Source organism: Phyllobates terribilis, unplaced genomic scaffold, assembly GCF_046119375.1.
Source record: "Phyllobates terribilis strain yellow unplaced genomic scaffold, ASM4611937v1 Scaffold_9__5_contigs__length_417890890, whole genome shotgun sequence".
Classification (NCBI taxonomy): Eukaryota; Metazoa; Chordata; class Amphibia; order Anura; family Dendrobatidae; genus Phyllobates; species Phyllobates terribilis.
This window is the reverse complement of record NW_027362769.1, coordinates 3,597,275-3,615,554: the sequence shown is the minus strand read 5'-3', so window position 1 is coordinate 3,615,554 and position 18,280 is coordinate 3,597,275. Positions and strand designations below refer to the sequence as shown.

General features: G+C 44.8%; 1 protein-coding gene across 2 annotated transcripts in view; it reads left to right on the top strand.

Annotated features, from left to right (window-relative positions):
* Positions 1-18,280, top strand: part of SF3B1 (splicing factor 3b subunit 1) — a 277,913-nt gene that overhangs the window by 237,167 nt on the left and 22,466 nt on the right. For both annotated transcript variants that reach the window (XM_073646292.1, XM_073646293.1), the window contains one exon: positions 10,142-10,414. In XM_073646292.1, coding sequence (XP_073502393.1) covers positions 10,142-10,414 — 273 coding nt within the window. The remainder of the gene's footprint in view (positions 1-10,141; positions 10,415-18,280) is intronic.

Genomic DNA, 18,280 nt, shown 5'->3' with positions numbered 1-18,280 from the left:
GGGTTTATTAATTGCTTTCTCATTTAACTCTTTATCACTTTATATCAAATGCCAGTTATCCATTGCTGTGTGTTTTGAAAGTAAAAGTGAACCTTCCTACAGTACTGTTTTCTTATCTCTCTGTTTTAATAAAACTTTGATGTGTTTTTTTTACGTTGTTTCATTTTGTAGGGGTAATGGATATCCTCAACTAAGAAAATTTATTTTTGAGTTCATTTGCTTGTCTGGAAAATGTGTCATCATTGTTATTGATCTTTCTTAATCTCAAAAATTGGCTGTAAGGGAGCACTCTATTTGTGTGCTGTCGATGTGCACTGTTATAATGTAACAGCGAATTTGTCGCACTGGGTTTTGTATTTGTTTCTGTAGCTATTTTCAGCAGCAGAAGGGAAGGAAGGGAGACACAGATCATTACTAGTGGGTAGGCGGAGCCCCACAGGATAGTTCACCTCAGATTAGAAAAAGTGATGACCGGCCCCTCCAGCTTAGGCTCCTCCTACTCCCATGTTCTCCAGTCTTTTATCTGAGGTCTCAGAGGATAGTCGCTGCCTCGGCAGCTCCTCAGAAGAGTTTGTTATTTTATATCCAGCGAGACCTGGACCCCCCGTGGTCTAGAGGTCTCAGGGGGTCTCGGCACTGCTGAGACCCCTGACCCTCCGCTGGCAGCTCTGTGTACCCCTTAAGGAGGTCCCCACTGAAGCCTGCCGGCCCCGGGGGTTACAGGGCGCTCCCTGGCGGAGACGCACACCACATCTGGGGGTCCCTGCGCGCTCCGCCACAGCGCCACACATCCCTGGGGATCTCTGTTTCGTTCAGCCGGGTAAGTGCTCTTCTGTATAAGAGTGCTTTAACGGCTGCGGCAGCAGCCGCCGTTTCTATAAGTGTGACTGCCTGTGTGTTTTTGTCTATTGCAGACGCTGGCTTTACTGGGGGGAGCAGAGACGGAGGCCAGTAATGTTTATATGTGGCCCCGCATTGCTTAGCTTCCTGCCGTGTATAAGGCAGGAAGCTTTTTGTATAAGTGCACATTTTTTTCTTTAAGTCTTGCTTCCTGCCTTCATAGAGGCAGGAAGCTCTCTGTATTAGCGCACGTTTTTTCTTTTCTTGCTTCCTGCCTTCATAGAGGTAGGAAACTCTCTGTCCAGCACGCTTTTGCTTGAATAGCGAGGGCGTGGCATGGGGGGGCGTGGCTTAGCGTCTCCTGGCTTCCTGCTGTCATATCTCAGGCAGGAAGCTCTTGGTTTGGGCGCGCACTGTGTCAGTCCCTGCTTCTCCTCCGGCTTCCGTGTTCCATCGGGCACCTCCTGCTCTCTGCTCCCCGTCCACCGCCACACACTCAGGAGGAGCGGTCGCCGCGGTATCGGTGAATTCCCTCTGCCTTTGGCAGAGGTTCCCTGACAGCGTTTTTCACTTTGGCTAACCTGCTAGGGAGACATAGTGAGCGCTGCCGCTTCTCTTTTGAAACGGTTTACTTCGCTGACCTTAGTAGGCAGTGTAGTATTTTAGTTGCAGTGATATTAACCCCTTCTGAACAGGATGGTTCTTTAGGGTTGTTTTTTTCTTTTCCTGAGGAAACGCCTTGTGTTTGAGGGCGCTTCTCCCAGTTGATTAAGTGAAATTATTTGCTCTGCAGCTCTCTCTAAGGGTGAGCTTTAACCCTTCAGAGCTTGAGGCATACAAAAAAAAAAAGTTTTGAAAACAGGCTGTGCAACTTTCACACTTTTTATTTGCCATCCTTATTGTAACATCCTGGCATCTGGTGTGGGTGGCATGTCGGATCAGGGGCCTGGGAGTGCGGAACGCTCTCCTGATCCGTTCCAGGTTAGGTCACACGCTTCTGATACACCCAGGCCTTCAACGACGTCAAGTTCGACCCTCAGTGATGTTAAGGTGGAGGCGCTCACTCGCTCCTTTGATAGCCTTTCTAGTCTCCTGGGACGGGGTGTCAGCTAGATCGCACCCGATGCCGCGAGGTAAAAAGCGCCGCAGGACTGTGGTGGCATTGTCTCCCCCGCATAGCGCATCAGAGGCTTCGGATTCCCCAACGAGTTCGGTTGATGAAATCTCTGATTCCGAGGAAGAGGATCGACAGGGTCGCTCTGTTTCACTTTCAGGCCGCGTAGATGGGCTTATTAAGGACATGCGGGAAGTGTTACAGCTGTCTGAAGAGCCGACAAAACCGTCTAGGTCGGCCCGGCTGTATCAGGAAACGCGCCGTGCTCGTTCTACATTACCTGCGCCAGAGGAACTTAACGAAGCAATGGAGAAGGAGCGCCGGTGTCCGGATAAACGCTTCCAGGGGATGCGGTTTTTTGATGCTCTGTATCCCTGCGCCAAGGAGATGGTCACTAATTGGGTTCCCTCTCCTGAGGTTGATATATCTCTGTCTCAGCTGACCAAGTCTTCCCTGCTTCCTGTTAAAGGGAGAGCCAATCTTCAGGATCCTCTGGACAGGAGATCGGAGTCAGCGGCGAAATCCATCTATGAAGCCACGGGTCATGGTTTCCGAGCGGCCTTGGGGGCCATGTGGGCCAGTTAGGCTTCTCTGCAGTGGTTGGATCAGCTGCGGGCGGCATGGCAGGACGGGACTTCGCGTTCAGAAGTAGAAAGGCTTTTTCAGCTGATGGAAGAAGCTATGTGTTATGGCAGAGATGCAGTACTGGACACTACTTCAATTCTGTCCAGGGCTCAAGCTTCGGCCGTCACAATTAGAAGAGCACTGTGGCTTAAACAGTGGACCGGAGATGCAGTATCCAAACAGGGGTTGCTTAGTCTGGCATATAAGGGCGGTCAGCTTTTTGGTTCGGACCTTTCGGAACTGATTGCCAAAGCTAAGGATGTTACCCTGCCTCTGAAAAAGGCAGTGGCATCCACATCTAGCAGGACAGGGCCCGGTAGAGGTCTTCGGTCCTTTCGGACCAGGGGACGATTCGGTCAGCCTTCTTGGATATCGGGTCGTCCCTCGTCCTCCGGCAGATCCTCCCAGAAATTTCGTACTCCTTGGAAGTAACAGTCCCGTCAGGATAGATGGGAGGTTGATAAAAAGTCCGCTAAGGCTGACTGACGCCAGGGATCCCCCCGAGGGCTCTCGGGTGGCAGGTAGTCTGCTACAATTCGGGTCGATTTGGGCATCCCACATAACCCGTGTCACCCAGGCGTCTGCTATGTCGGCAGGCTATTTCATAGTTTCATTCTCTACCTCCAGACAGGTTTCGTCAGACGTGCATTCCATCCGTGCCAAGGCTGGCTGCCGCACTGTTACAGGAGGTCGACTCTCTCCTACAGCAGGGTGTGGTGGTTCAGGTTCCTCCGGAAGACCAGGGAAGGGGTTTTTACTCCAACCTTTTTGTGGTCCCCAAAAAGGAGGACAAGTTTCGCCCGGTGCTGGATCTCAGAGATTTGAATATTTACGTCCGGACACGGAAGTTCCGCATGGAGTCTCTCCGTTCGGTAGTAGCGACCCTGTCACAGTACGATTTCTTGGTGTCGATCGACATCCGCGACGCCTATTTGCATATCCCTATCGGCAGGGCTCACAAGCGTTTTTTGGGTTTCGCTATAGGTCAAGCCCATTACCAGTTTGTGGCCCTACCATTCGGGTTGGCCTCAGCACCCAGGGTTTTTACAAAGATTCTGGCTCCTCTCATGGCGCTTCTTCGAAGACGGGGTTACGATCCTCCCCTACCTGGACGACCTGTTCATAGTGTCGCCCACAGCGGAGGAGGCGACAACGGCATCGCGATCTCTCCCTTCAGTACCTGATGGACTTCGGGTGGCTGATCAATTGGAAGAAATAGTCATTGGAACCAGCACAGTCCATTCTTTTCTTGGGGATGCAGTTCGATACAGTTCGGGCAGTTGTGTCCCTGCCTCCTGTCAAACAGACGAACCTTCGTCTTCTGGTCCAGGCTATGAGGTCGGCCTTGTCAGTGTCCCTTCGGGAATGCATGCGCCTTCTGGGTCAAATGGTGGCAGCTATGGAAGCAGTACCGTTTGCACAATTTCATTCCCGGGATCTCCAAAATCTTATTCTGACCCATTGGGATCAATCGCTGACTTCTCTGGATCGCTCGGTCGTTATCTCCCGCAGGGTGCGAGAGTCTCTTGGATGGTGGTTACGTCCAGAGACTCTATCCCTGGGGAAATCCTTCCTTCTCCCGAGGTGGTCGGTGGTTACCACCGATGCCAGCCTGACGGGCTGGGGGTGGGGAGTTTGGAACGACCTCTGGGTTCAGGGGGTCTGGTCGCCAAAGGAGTCGTCTCTCCCGATCAACATTTTGGAGTTGAGAGCAATATTTCTCTGCCTCCAACATTGGACGGTCTTGTTGAGCGGTCTGCCGGTCCGGATCCAGTCGGACAATGCAACGGCTGTCGCGTACATCAACCATCAAGGCGGGACGAGGAGTTCCGGTCTCATGACTGAGGTCTCTCGGATCCTGGTCTGGGCCGAGTCCAGAGTTCCAGCAATCTCTGCAATTCACATCCCAGGGGTGTTGAATATCTCGACGGACTTCCTCAGTTGCGAGCAGGTGGACCCTGGGGAATGGAGTCTCCATCCAGAAGTGTTTTCACTGCTGTGTTCCCGTTGGGGGACTCCTCAGGTGGACTTGATGGCATCCAGGCTGAACGCCAGGGTTCCGACGTTCATGTCCAGGTACAGGGACCCGGAGGCTGTGGCGGTAGATGCTCTAGTGGCCCCGTGGGGTCAGTTCAAGCTGATCTATGCGTTTCCGCCGATATCCTTACTGCCTCTGGTGATCCGACGGATCAAACTCGAAAAGGTATCAATAATTCTGATAGCACCAGATTGGCCGCGGAGGACATGGTATTCGACGCTGGTGTCTCTTCAGGCGGCGCCTCCATTTCCGCTGCCCCTTCGCCCGGACTTGCTAACCCAGGGGCCCATTCGTCATCCGAACCTGAGGTCTCTTCGTTTGACGGCGTGGCTCTTGAGACTGAGATCTTGACCTGTCGCGTTTTTTTGCCCGAGGTCATTGCTACCTTGCGGGCGGCCAGGGGTCCAGCTATGTCTAGGATTTATCACAGAACTTGGGAGTCTTTCTATTCATGGTGTTCTGGATCTTCAAGAAACCCGAGGGTTTTTTCCATCCCCCAACTTCTTGGCTTTTCTGCAATAAAGTTTGGCCAGGGGTTTGGCAGTTAGTACTGTGCGGGGTCAGGTATCTGCACTTTCCGCACTTTTTAGAAAGGCTATTGCCTCTCGCAGGGATGTGCGTTCTTTTTTTTTTCGCGGAGTCGCACGTACGTTTCCGCCGCGGAGGGCAGTTGTGGCTCCGTGGCAGCTTAATCTAGTCCTGGAAGCCCTTCAGCATAGGCCTTTTGAGCCTATGGATTCTGCTAAACTTTCGTTACTTTCTTGGAAGGTGGCCTTCTTGGTGGCAGTCACCTCTTTGAGAAGGGTGTCGGAGTTGGCGGCACTATCTTGCTCACCTCCTTTTCTGGAATTCTTTCCGGATCGCGTGGTGCTTCTTACCCGTGAAGATTTTTTACCTAACGTAGTGTCACAATTCCACATTAATCAGGACATTGTGTTGCCTTCTCTTTGTCCAAAACCTAAGAATCCAAGGGAGCGGGCCTTGCACTCGTTTGACTTAGTGCGGGCATTGAAGTTCTATCTTACGATCAAACAAGGTTTACGGAAGTCGGACTCTTTTTGTGATTCCGGCAGGTCGTCGGCGTGGCCAACGTGCTTCCAAGGACATGATAGCTCGGTGGATCCGTTCGGCTATCCTGGAAGCGTACCGGCTCAAGGGCGAGCCTTGTTTGGTTAAAGTTCAAGCTCATTCCACGAGAGCCATTGGCTCATCGTGGGCTTTTCGTCAGGGGGCCTCGGCAGCGCAGCTCTGCCGGGCGGCCACCTGGCGCTCCGTTCACACCTTTACTAAGTTTTATAAGGTGGACGTGAGTGCTTCCGCCGATGCGTCCTTGGGACGCAGGATCCTGCAGGCGGCGGTAGTTTAAGTTATCTCTTTATTGTTTATTTTTTCTTCAGCGCGGTTTGCGCTCTTGCCTAAGTTGTTGGGGTGTTGGAGATTCTGCCACTATTTCCCACCCTTAAGTGAGGTACTGCTTTGGGACGTCCCACTAGTAATGGATCTGTGTCTCCCTTCCTTCCCTTCTGCTGCTGAAAGTCGGATTTTGGTAAGAACTTACCTGTAAAATCCTTTTCAGCGAAGGAAGAAAGGGAGACACAGTACCGTCCCATGGCAGAAGTGTTTTTTTTTGTGTTTCTAGATGCAGCGCGTCTCCTTCCTGATGACTATCATCTGGACTGGGTTTAGCGCTCTACGGCTCTCCTTCCAGTTTCGCCAGCTCTACACAGTTGTCAGGTCCAGTGAGGTATGCCTAGGACTGTGTGTTTCTATTACATAACCTGTTTTCCCTCATTTCTGAACTTTCAGAAGGGGATGTGTTGTTCTGCTGGTGTGGTCTGCTCCTCCTTAGCTTGTGTACGGACTGGAGAACATGGGAGTAGGAGGAGCCTTTATACTGGAGAGGCCGGTCGTCACTTTTTCTAATCTGAGGTGAACTATCCTATGGGGCTCCGCCTACCCACTAGTAATGGATCTGTGTCTCCCTTCCTTCCTTCGCTGAAAAGTATTTTACAGGTAAGTTCTTACCAAAATCCGACTTTCCCTTCGTTTTTTTGTTTGTTTTGACATCTAAAAAGTCTGAGTTTCCCCCACAATTAGCAGTAAATCTCATATTTTCAACATTAATTTAATTTAGAATAAGACACACAAGAAACAAATTTGGTGCCTGCCCATACAATAAACACATAATCTACATACCGAAGATTAACATAGATGTGTCTAATGTATGGGTTTGAAGCAGTGGTAACATTTACCGTCAAACAAAGCCAAGAATAAGTTGGCAAAAACGCATGCCACAGGGGTACCCATTGCGATTCCAACCTGCTGAAGGAACCACTTGTTCTCAAATTTTAAACGCGTTATGGGATAAAACGAAATCCAAAGCTTCACTTACAAAGTCAATATAGTCCTTGCTTTCACGTTTATATGCATTCAGTTGCCTCAATTCCCATTTTTGGGGGAATTTTTGTATAAAGGCTTTCTACATCTATCGATGTTAAAATAAAATCCTCCTGCCATTCAATGTCCTATAAAGCCTTCAGGAATTCACCAGAGTCTTTTAAATATTATGGAACATTTTTTAACAATGGTCTCAGCAACTAATGAAGATATTTTGACAGTGGTTTCGTTACAGAACCAATCCCCAAAATTATTGGACATCTAGAAAGTGAGAATAAGCACTTATTCACTTACGGTTACTTATGCACTGATGCACCAATACGGTTTACATGGAAATTCCGGCAGCAATTTTTCTGCAGTTTTTTTTTTTTTTTTTTTTAATTATTCCTTGCTCAATTTTTTTCATCAAAAACATAGTTGTTTTTTATATTTCTTGGTATGATCACCCGGCAAAGGAACATACGTTGAGTTCTCTATTAATTGCCTGTCATCCTCTGAGATATCCTCTCTTTCTAAAAGCACTATATTTCCTCCTTTGTCCACCTTATTATATCATTCCAAGTTTTTATGACCTTTTAGAGCTTCAATTTCCCAATTTATTACGATTTTTTGTAGGAGATTTATATAATAAAGCCTCGACATCTTTTATGGCTTTATCTTGACACAAATCAATACAATTCCCAGGATTTGCTGGAGACATAAATGTGGACTTCACTCTCACCCCGAATGGCACTGTTGTAGGGGATGTAGATGTATTAACGCAGGAGTTATCTGCTTCATTCAGACTCAATACCACATTTACATTCTGCTGAAGCACTAAATTAGGAGCGTTATAAAAACTGAATCACAATGGGTTTGAAGTGGATGGTATTTCACCAGCTAGATATTGGATTTTTTCATTTTTTTTTGTCTAAATGCTTTGTGCAGATGTAACTTTCTGGTTGCCTTATAAAGATCTATTTTAAAGTCCATAAGGTCAAATTCATCTGTTAAACAGAAATTTAAACCTTTTGCAAACAAAGACAGATGATTTTTATTGAGGGGGTCATCAGTGAGGTTGATAACCTCCTTTTTGACATGTTTTCTTCAGGTCTCCTGCAGCACTAGAGTCCAAGTCGGTGGTCCACCTATTTTGATTAGATTTTCCATTTCTGATCTCATCTTTGAGTCTGTGTGGGATTACACGAAGAGACAGAATGATTTTCAGAAGCCTACATACACAGAAAATCTGTGGTTAGCTTTCCAAGATGTTTGGAACAACCTCCCTGCCAAGTTCCTTGAAAAACTGTGTGCTAGTGTACATAAAATGGCAACAATTCTTCTGAAGGCAAAAGGTGGTGTCTGCAATTATTGATGACCTATAGAGACAAACCTGTGGCTAGCTTTCATAGAGTTGTATTGCAGTATATAGTATATTTTGTCAGATAATTGCAAGCTTAAATTCCCTAAGGGGACCAAAAAAGATAAAGGGAAAAAAAGCATAAGAAACTTATTTTTGCTATTTTTTTGGTCAGTGAAACTCTCCAAAAAATACAATAAGAAGCGATCAAACCATCGTATATACCCCAAAATAGTATTGATAAGGTAAGCTCAAGGCCCACAAAAAACAACCCCTCTCCCAGTTTAACTGGAAAAAAGGGGACTCAGAAAATGGTGATGGAATCAAAAAATAAAATTTGTAAACATTTCCAAATTTGAAAAAAAGAAAGTTTGGAAACGCTGTAATTATACTGATCTATACAGTCCTTTCCAGGGTATTTTTACCAAATAATGAACACCATAAAAACAAAACCCTCAAAAAACTGGGGAAATAAAGTTTTTAGGTTTTTTGTTTCGCTGCTTTTCGAATTATTTTTTTACCCATGGAGAAATTGATAGTGCCATTCAAAATAGACTTGCCCCCACAAAAAAACAAGCTTCCTTTTTTTCAGTGGAAAAATAAAATATGGGGAGAAGGTGAGGGAAAAGCAAAATATCGTCCATCCTTAAAGGGAATCTGTTAAAGGGTTTTTACCACCTAATCTAAGAGTAACATAATGTAGAGACAAAGACCCTGGATCCATCAATGTATTACTTTGTGGGCTACTTGCTGTAAGTTTGATTAAAATCACTGATTTATCAGCAGGAGATTATCACTAGAGGACTAGTAAACCTACTACTATGTAGTCCACCATATTCATGAGCTCAGTATAATCCCACTCCCAATTTATTGGCATTTTTCTACGTACAAAGAGTGTACACAGAAAACTGCCAATCAGTGGTGTGGGTGGAGATACATCAGTTCCTTGAATGCCTAGCTCTGTATATCTGCAACAGATAAAACTGTGATATTATTAAAACTGCAGCAAGCAGCCTAGAAAGTGATAAATTGCCAGAATCGGGTTATCTGTACATAATGTTTTCCACAAATGTGGTAGCATTAAGCAGGGCTGTGGAGTCTGTAAGCCAAACCTCTGACTCAGACTCCTCAATTTCCATACTTCCGACTCCAACTCCCTCATACATGGCTCATGTTTGTGATAAATTTACTTTAGCTCAGACTCATCTCAGCTAAAAGTCTGGACCCTTAGATCAGGAATAGGACAGACATTTATAGGACATTTCATAACTTTCCCAAATTCTTATGAAAAAATATTCCCCACAAACTGCATTGAACTACTGTGCCCAATTTATTATATATTTTAGGAATCTGTATCAGTCCATTTTATACCGACTCCACCAAAATGGGCTACGACTCAGACTCCACAGTCCTGGCATTAAGTATTAACAGTTTCTTTATTGTTTTGCTTAACCATTTTTTTACACTTTGCAGCATTTTTTTCATACCTGTCTAAAACTTTTGCATGAGACTTTATGAATTGCAGACTTGGTCTTGTGTAATGTGCATAGACCCTGCACATACAAAATATATTTTTCTTTGGAGGTGTGATATATCTGATTTATTTGGATGGATTACACTTTTAGCCAATCTCAATTTTGTTTGCACTTTTTCATGAAAAAAAAAATCACTTTGCCAAATTGTATGAAGGTGGCTGCATGTATAAAGTACTTGAGTGGCTATTTCACAATATGCTAGGTGTCTTCAACAAAACTGTTAATGTTTTGTTTGTTTTTTTCTCTCTGCGTAGGCCGCATGATGTTCTTGCAACACTTCTAAATAACTTGAAAGTACAAGAAAGACAAAACAGAGTATGTACAACAGTGGCTATTGCCATTGTGGCTGAAACATGTTCACCTTTTACTGTTCTCCCTGCGCTGATGAATGAATATAGAGTGCCAGAATTGAATGTCCAAAACGGTGTGTTAAAATCTCTGTCCTTCCTTTTTGAATACATTGGAGAAATGGGAAAGGATTATATCTATGCCGTTACACCACTGCTTGAAGATGCATTGATGGACAGGTAAACTGATTTCCTGCTAAAGGTTATATTTTCAATTAACTAAAACATGCAAATATAAAGAAATAGCATCCTATTTATGTATGACAGGTAAAGGGTTATTCTCAACTTGTGTTCAGCAACACACAGCTTTCCAGTCTCTTCACTTGTTGCTGAGCGGGCAGGAACTCCTCATGGAGTGACAGTTCTGATTCTGTTGCTTTGCCCTACTGCTGAGCTTTTGCTTGCTCCTGTAACACATTACAAGGGTGGTCTGTAACTAACATTTATTTTAAATTTTAATCTTAGTATCTATTTAATGTAATAATTGAATACATCTTGATTAAAAAGTCCCTATTACTATTAATACATGATCTAACAGCTTTATTTTATTTTATTTTATTTTTTTTACCTGCTTCCTATTTGATGATGCTTTGCTTGAGAACCCCCTGTGCAGGCTAGGTTACTCAAACAAGATGTCATCAGGGGCCAGAGGCTGCGTTCACTGCCACAGCATCTGCCCCCACCCTGAACCAAAGCGTCATCAGTGACGTCAATTTCAGGAGCTAGGCTAGTGACTGCTCTGAGCATTCGTCGTTGTCAATTCCGACATATGCTCAGTAGAATCTTGTCACTGTGCAATATTCTTTTTAATGCACAGTGCCCGTTTACTCCCTCACTGACTCTGATAAGAAGTGATGAGCTGGTAAGAGAGCGCACTATTAGTGCGCACTGTAAGGAGATGACCAGCCTTGCCCCTGCAACTGACATCACTTGTGGGGACTGGGCTGGTCTCTGCTCGCCAGGTGTACACATTACAATGCGCAATGCAGTTAGCATAATGAGGGAAAGATGGGGACCTTTTAATTGAAGTACGGTATATTAAAAAGATTAAATTATGACATTAACTAGACAGTCATTTAGGATTAAAACAAATGTTTGTTTCGGACCACTTCTAATCTGCCAGTGCTGTCCATAGACTATCACTCGATTTTCATACACTTATCACAAAGCCATTAATCAAATGCCCTGCTAATATGAGCACTGCTGTGGAAACTGCCAAGGGTGAGTAAAATTCTGGGAGCCCAGGGGGTGGGAGTAGAGAAGGTGGGGTTGTCTGATGGTGATTTTTGCAGCACTGATGACATCCATGTCAGAGACTGCTGCTCACCTCCCCTTCACTGTCAACCTAACTGCTGTATAGAAATGGCTGGGATCTCATGAGTCGGCCTGGAATATAAATACTGCACACATTCAGCCAGGCACGTCAAGTACAAACTTGCTTATTTTCATGCTAACTATACCAATTTCATAACATGAAAATAACCCTTTAATTTTAAAGCGGTTCTGTTACTAGTGCAACCATTCTCATCTCTGGTCACCATAATGTCCAGTTTGTCTTTTAAAAATCTTTTATTCACGTCGTCTTGGGAAATTTGTCAATTACGTTAAGGGGGTACCAGCAGACTTTTACCCTTGACAAACATGTCACTTGAAGCACATTATATTATTACCCACAAAGTGCTGCTGGGAGGCTTTAATTTACTGAAGACTGAAGCTTAGGCTATGTTCACACACGTGTTTTTTTCTGCTGCTAACTTTTCTCTGGCAGGAAAACTGCTGCATATTTTGCTGCGTATTATTGACCACCCATTACTTCCTATGGGTGAAAAATACGCAGCAAAAAAGCAGGTGCGTTTTCTGCTGCGGAAACGCTGAAAGTGACATGCTCTATTTTCCAAATACACAAGCAAGGCAGAAAATACGCAGCAAACAAGCAACGTGTGAACAGAGAATTCTGGTTTCTCATAGACTTTGCTGGTACGGCTAGACGCAGCTGAAACTTTGCATAAAAAACTGCTGCAAAATACGCAGCAAAACTCAACGTGTGTGAACATAGCCTTAGGTTGACCATGTGCCGCATTGCAGGATCATGGAGGAGGACAATGAAAAGAGATTGTCAAATCAAACTAGGTGGGAGGAGATATTTTACAGCCTAAAGTCACTTAAATGGAACTTGTCACGTTGGCTTACTCTGTCGATTTACCTGCAGGTAAAGGGTATAAGAAAGGAGCTCGGCCGCTGTCCTGAAAGCGCAGGAGAAAAAGAACTCTCCCTTCTGGGCAGGGCTGTGGAGTCAGTAAGCCAAACCACCGACTCCTCAATTTCCATGCCTCCGACTCCCTCATAAATGGCTCATGTTTAAGTGATCAATTTACTGTAGCACAGATTAATCTCCGCTAAAAGTCTAGACCCTTAGATCAGGAATAGGACATACATTCATAGGACATTTCATAACTTTACCAAATTCTTATGAAAAATATTCCCTACAAACTGCATTGAACCACTGTACCCAATTTATTATATATTTTCAGAGTCGATCCATTTTTTACCGACTCCACCAAAATGGGCTACGACTCCATTGTCCTAGCATTAAGTATTAACAGTTTCTTTCTTTTGTTTTGTTTAAGCATTTTTTTACACGTTGAAGCTTTTTTTTCATACCTGTCTAAGGCTATGTGGCCACGATGCAGAAATTGTGCAGAAGTCTGGTGGATACACAGCTGATAGTCCTACTGAATAGACTGTTAGCTGCTTTTTTCTTGCCATAATACAAATTCTAACAGTCTATTCAGTAAGACTATCAGCTGTATATCCACCAGACTTCTGCACAACACAACTGATGGTCCCAACCCCATTTATAAGGCAAGAAATCCCACTTATTAAACCTGACAGGGCACACCTGTGAAGTGAAAACCATTTCCGGTGACTACCTCTTGAAGCTCATCAAGAGAATGCCAAGAGTGTGCAAAGCAGTCATCAAAGCAAAAGGTGTATATACACACACAGTACAGACCAAAAGTTTGGACACACCTCATTTAAAGATTTTTCTGTATTTTCATGACTATGAAAATTGTACATTCACACTGAGGCATCAAAACTATGAATTAACACATGTGGAATTATATACTTAACAAAAAAGTGTGAAACAACTGAAAATATGTATTTTTATTATAGGTTCTTCAAAGTAGCCACCTTTTGCTTTGATGACTGTTTTAGTCTACTGAATAGACTGTTAGCTGCTCTTTTCTTGCCATAATACAAATTCTAAGTAAAGAAAAATGAGTGGTCATCATTACTTTAAGAAATGAAGGTCAGTCAGTGCGAAAAATTGGGCAAACTTTGAAAGTGTCCCAAAGTGCAGTTGCAAAAACCATCAAGCGCTACAAAGAAACTGGCTCACATGAGGACTGCCCCAGGAAAGGAAGACCAAGAGTCGCCTCTGCTTCTGAGGATAAGTTTATCTGAGTTACCAGCCTCAGAAATCGCAGGTTGACAGCAGCTCAGATTAGAGACCAAGTCAATGCCATACAGAGTTCTAGCAGCAGACACATCTCTTCAACAACTGTTAAGAGGAGACTTTGTGCAGCAGGCCTTCATGGTAAAATAGCTGCTAGTAAACCACTGCTAAGGACAGGCAACAAGCAGAAGAGATTTGTTTGGGCTAAAGAACACAAAAAATGGACATTAGACCAGTGGAAATCTGTGCTTTGGTCTGAGGAGTCCAAATTTGAAATCTTTGGTTCCAACCACTTTGTCTTTGTGCGACGCAGAAAAGGTGAACGGATGGACTCTACATGCCTGGTTCCCACCGTGAAGCATGAAGGAGGAGGTGTGATGGTGTTGGGGTGCTTTCCTGGTGACACTGTTGGGGATTTATTCAAAATTGAAGGCATACTGAACCAGCATGGCTACCACACCATCTTGCAGCGACATGCTATTCCATCCGGTTTGCTTTTAGTTGGACCATCATTAATTTTTCAACAGGACAATGACCCCAAACACACCTCCTGGATGTGTAAGGGCTATTTGACCAAGAAGGAGAGTGATGGGGTGCTACGGCAGATGACCTGGCCTCCACAGTCACCAGACCTGAACCCAATCGAGATGGTTTAGGGTGAGCTGGACCGCAGAGTGCAGGAAAAAGGGCCAACAAGTGCTAAGCATCTCTCGGAACTCCTTCAAGATTGTTGGAAGACTATTTCCGGTGACCACCTCTTGAAGCTCGTCAAGAGTGTGCAAAGCAGTCATCAAAGCAAAAGGTGCTACTTTGAAGAACCTAGAATATGACATATTTTCAGTTGTTTCACACTTTTTTGTTAAGTATATAATTCCACATGTGTTAATTCATAGTTTTGATGCCTTCAGTGTGAATGTACAATTTTCATAGTCATGAAAATACAGACAAATCTTTCAATGAAAAGGTGTGTCCAAACTTTTGGTCTGTACTGTATATACATACACTGCTCAAAAAAATAAAGGGAACACTCAAATAACACATCCTAGACCTGAATAAATTATATTCTCATTGAATACTTTATTTACAAAGTTGAATGTGCTGACAACAAAATCACACAAAAATCATCAATGGAAATCAAATTTATTAACCCCTTACTTACCGGGGACTTATTAGTACGCATATTTGCGTACTGCCCGTTCAGTGAGGGCTGCTGCGCTGAGCCCTCACTGAACGGAGCACATGTCAGCTGATTCTTACAGCTGACATGTGCCCGCAACAGCCGCGGGTGGAATCGCGATCCACCCGCGGCTGTTAACATGTTAAATGCCGCTGTCAATCTCCGACAGCAGCATTTAACGCGTGCTTCCGGGTAGCGCGTCATAAGCCCCGCCCACCGGCGACCCCGTCACGTGATCGCGGGTCGCCGATGGGCGTGCATGACAACCCAGGGTCTGCAGCAGACGCCTGTGGTTGTCATGATCTTGTCGCTATGAGCGCCACCTAGTGGTCGGCGCTCATAGCACAGGACCATTTCTGCTGCATGCAGGGGACCTGCTCGTCCCCTGTATGTAGCAGAGGCGATCGGATAGTTGCTGCTTCTAGTCTCCTATGGAGACTATAGAAGCATGCAAAAAGTAAAAAAAAAAGTTTTTAAAAATATAAAAAAATATAAAAGTTTAAATCACCCCCCTTTCCCCCCATTCAAAATAAAATATATATAAAAAAAAAAACCACATACACATATTTGGTATCGCCGCGTTCAGAATCGCCCGATCTATCAATATAAAAAAAGAATTAATCCGATCGGTAAACGGCGTAACGAGAAAAAAACTCTAAACGCCAGAATTACGTTTTTTGGTCGCCGCAAAATTGCAATAAAATGCAATAACGGGCGATCAAAACATCGGATCTACCCCAAATGTTATCAATAAAAACGTCAGCCCGGCACGCAAAAATAAGCCATCAACCAGCCCCAGATCACGAAAAATGGAGACGCTGCGGTCTTAGAAAATGGCGCTATTTTTTTATTTATTTTTTTACCAAATTTTGGATTTTTTTTTCACCACTTAAATATAAAAGAACCTATACATGTTTGGTGTCTATGAACTCGTAATGACCTGTAGAATAAGAAGGGCAGGTCAGTTTTGGCATTCAGTGAACGTGGTAAAAAAAATAAATAAAAAATAACTGTGGTATTGCACTTTTTTGCAATTTTACCGCACTTGGAATTTTTTTCCCGTTTTCCCGTACAGGATATGATAAAACTAGTAATGGCGTTGAAAAGTACAACTCGTCCCGCAAAAAATAAGCCCTCACATGGCCATATTGACCAAAAAATAAAAACGCTATGGCTCTGGGAACAAGGGGAGCAAAAACAAAAATGAAAAATGCTCCGGGGCTTAAGGGGTTAACCAATGGAGGCCCGGATTTGGAGTCACCCCCAAAATTAAAGTGGAAAAACACACTACAGGCTGATCCAACTTTGATGTAATGTCCTTAAAACAAGTCAAAATGAGGCTCAGTATTGTGTGTGGCCTCCATTTGCCTGCATGACCTCCCTACAACGCCTGGGCATGCTGCTGATGAGGTTGCGGATGGTCTCCTGTGGGATCTCCTCCCAGACCTGAACTAAAACATCCGCCAACTCCTGGACAGTCTGTGGTGCAACGTGACGTTGGTGGATGGAGCGAGACATGATGTCCCAGATGTGCTCAATCGGATTCAGGTCCGGGGAATGGGCGGGCCAGTCCATAGCTTCAATACCTTCATCTTGCAGAAACTGCTGACACACTCCAGCCACATGAGGTCTGGCATAGTCCTGCATTAGGAAGAAGCCAGGGCCAACTGCACCAGCATATGGTCTCGTAAGGGGTCTGAGGATCTCATCGCAGTCAGGCTACCTCTGGCGAGCACATGGAGGGCTGTGCGGCCCTCCAAAGAAATGCCACCCCACACCATTACTGACCCACTGCCAAACCGGTCATGCTGAAAGATGTTGCAGGCAGCAGATCGCTCTCCAAGGCGTCTCCAGACTGTCACGTCTGTGCTCAGTGTGAACCTGCTTTCATCTGTGAAGAGCACAGGGCGCCAGTGGCGACTTTGACAATCCTGGTGTTCTGTGGCAAATGCCAAGCGTCCTGCACATTGTTGGGCTGTGAGCACAACCCCCATCTGTGGACGTCGGGCCCTCATACCACCCTCATGGAGTCGGTTTCTAACCATTTGTGCAGACACATGCACATTTGTGGCCTGCTGGAGGTCATTTTGCAGGGCTCTGGCAGTGCTCCTCCTGTTCCTCCTTGCAAAAAGGCGGAGGTAGCGGTCCTGCTGCTGGGTTGTTGCCCTCCTACGGCCCCCTTCACGTCTCCTGGTGTACTGGCCTATCTCCTGGTAACGCCTCCAGCCCCTGGACACTACGCTGACAGACACAGCCAACCTACTTGCCACAGCTCGCATTGATGTGCCATCCTGGATGAGCTGCACTACCTGAGCAACTTCTGTGGGTTGTAGAGTCCGTCTCATGCTACCACGAGTGTGAAAGCACAACCAACATTCAAAAGTGACCAAACCATCAGCCAGAAAGCATTGGTACGGAGATGTGGTCTGTGGTCCCCACCTGCAGAAACACTCCTTTATTGTGTGTCTTGATAATTTCCAATAATTTCCATCTATTGTCTATTCCATTTGCACAACAGCATGTGAAATTGATTATCAATCAGTGTTGCTTCCTAAGTGGACAGTTTGATTTCACAGAAGTTTGATTTACTTGGAGTTATTCTTTTGTTTGTGTTCCCTTTATTTTTTTGAGCAGTGTAGATGTGTATATATAGAGAGAGAGAGAGAGAGATGCACACTACCATTCAAAAGTTTGGGGTCATCCAGACAATTTTGTGTTTTCCATGAAAACTCACTTTTATTTATCAAGAGTTGCAAAATGAATAGAAAATATAGTCCAGACATTGACAAGGTTAGAAATAATGATTTTTATTTGAAAGAATAATTTTCTCCTTCAAACTTTTCTTTCGTGAAAGAATGCTCCCTTTGCAGCAATTTCAGCATTGCAGACCTTTGGCATTCTACCTGTTAATTTGCCGAGGTAATCTTGAGAAATTTCACCCCATGCTTCATGAAGCCCCTCCCACAAGTTGGATTGGCTTGATGGGCACTTTATTCGTACCATACGGTCAAGCTGCTCCCACAACAGCTCAATGGGGTTCAGATCTGCTGACTGCGCTGGCCAATCCATTACAGATAGAATGCTAGCTGTCTGCTTCTTCCCTAAATAGTTCATGCATAATTTGGAGGTGTGCTTTGGGTCATTGTCCTGTTGTAGGATGAAATTGGCTCCAATCAAGCTCTGTCCACAGGGTATGGTATGGCATTGCAAAAGGGAGTGATAGCCTTCCTTATTCAAAATCATTTACCTTGTACAAATCTCACACTTTACCAGCACCAAAGCAACCCCAGACAATCACATTAGCTCCACCATGCTTGACAGATAGCGTCAGGCACTCTTCCAGCATCTTTTCAGTTGTTCTGCATCTCACAAATGTTCTTCTGTGTGATCCAAACACCTCCAACTTTGATTC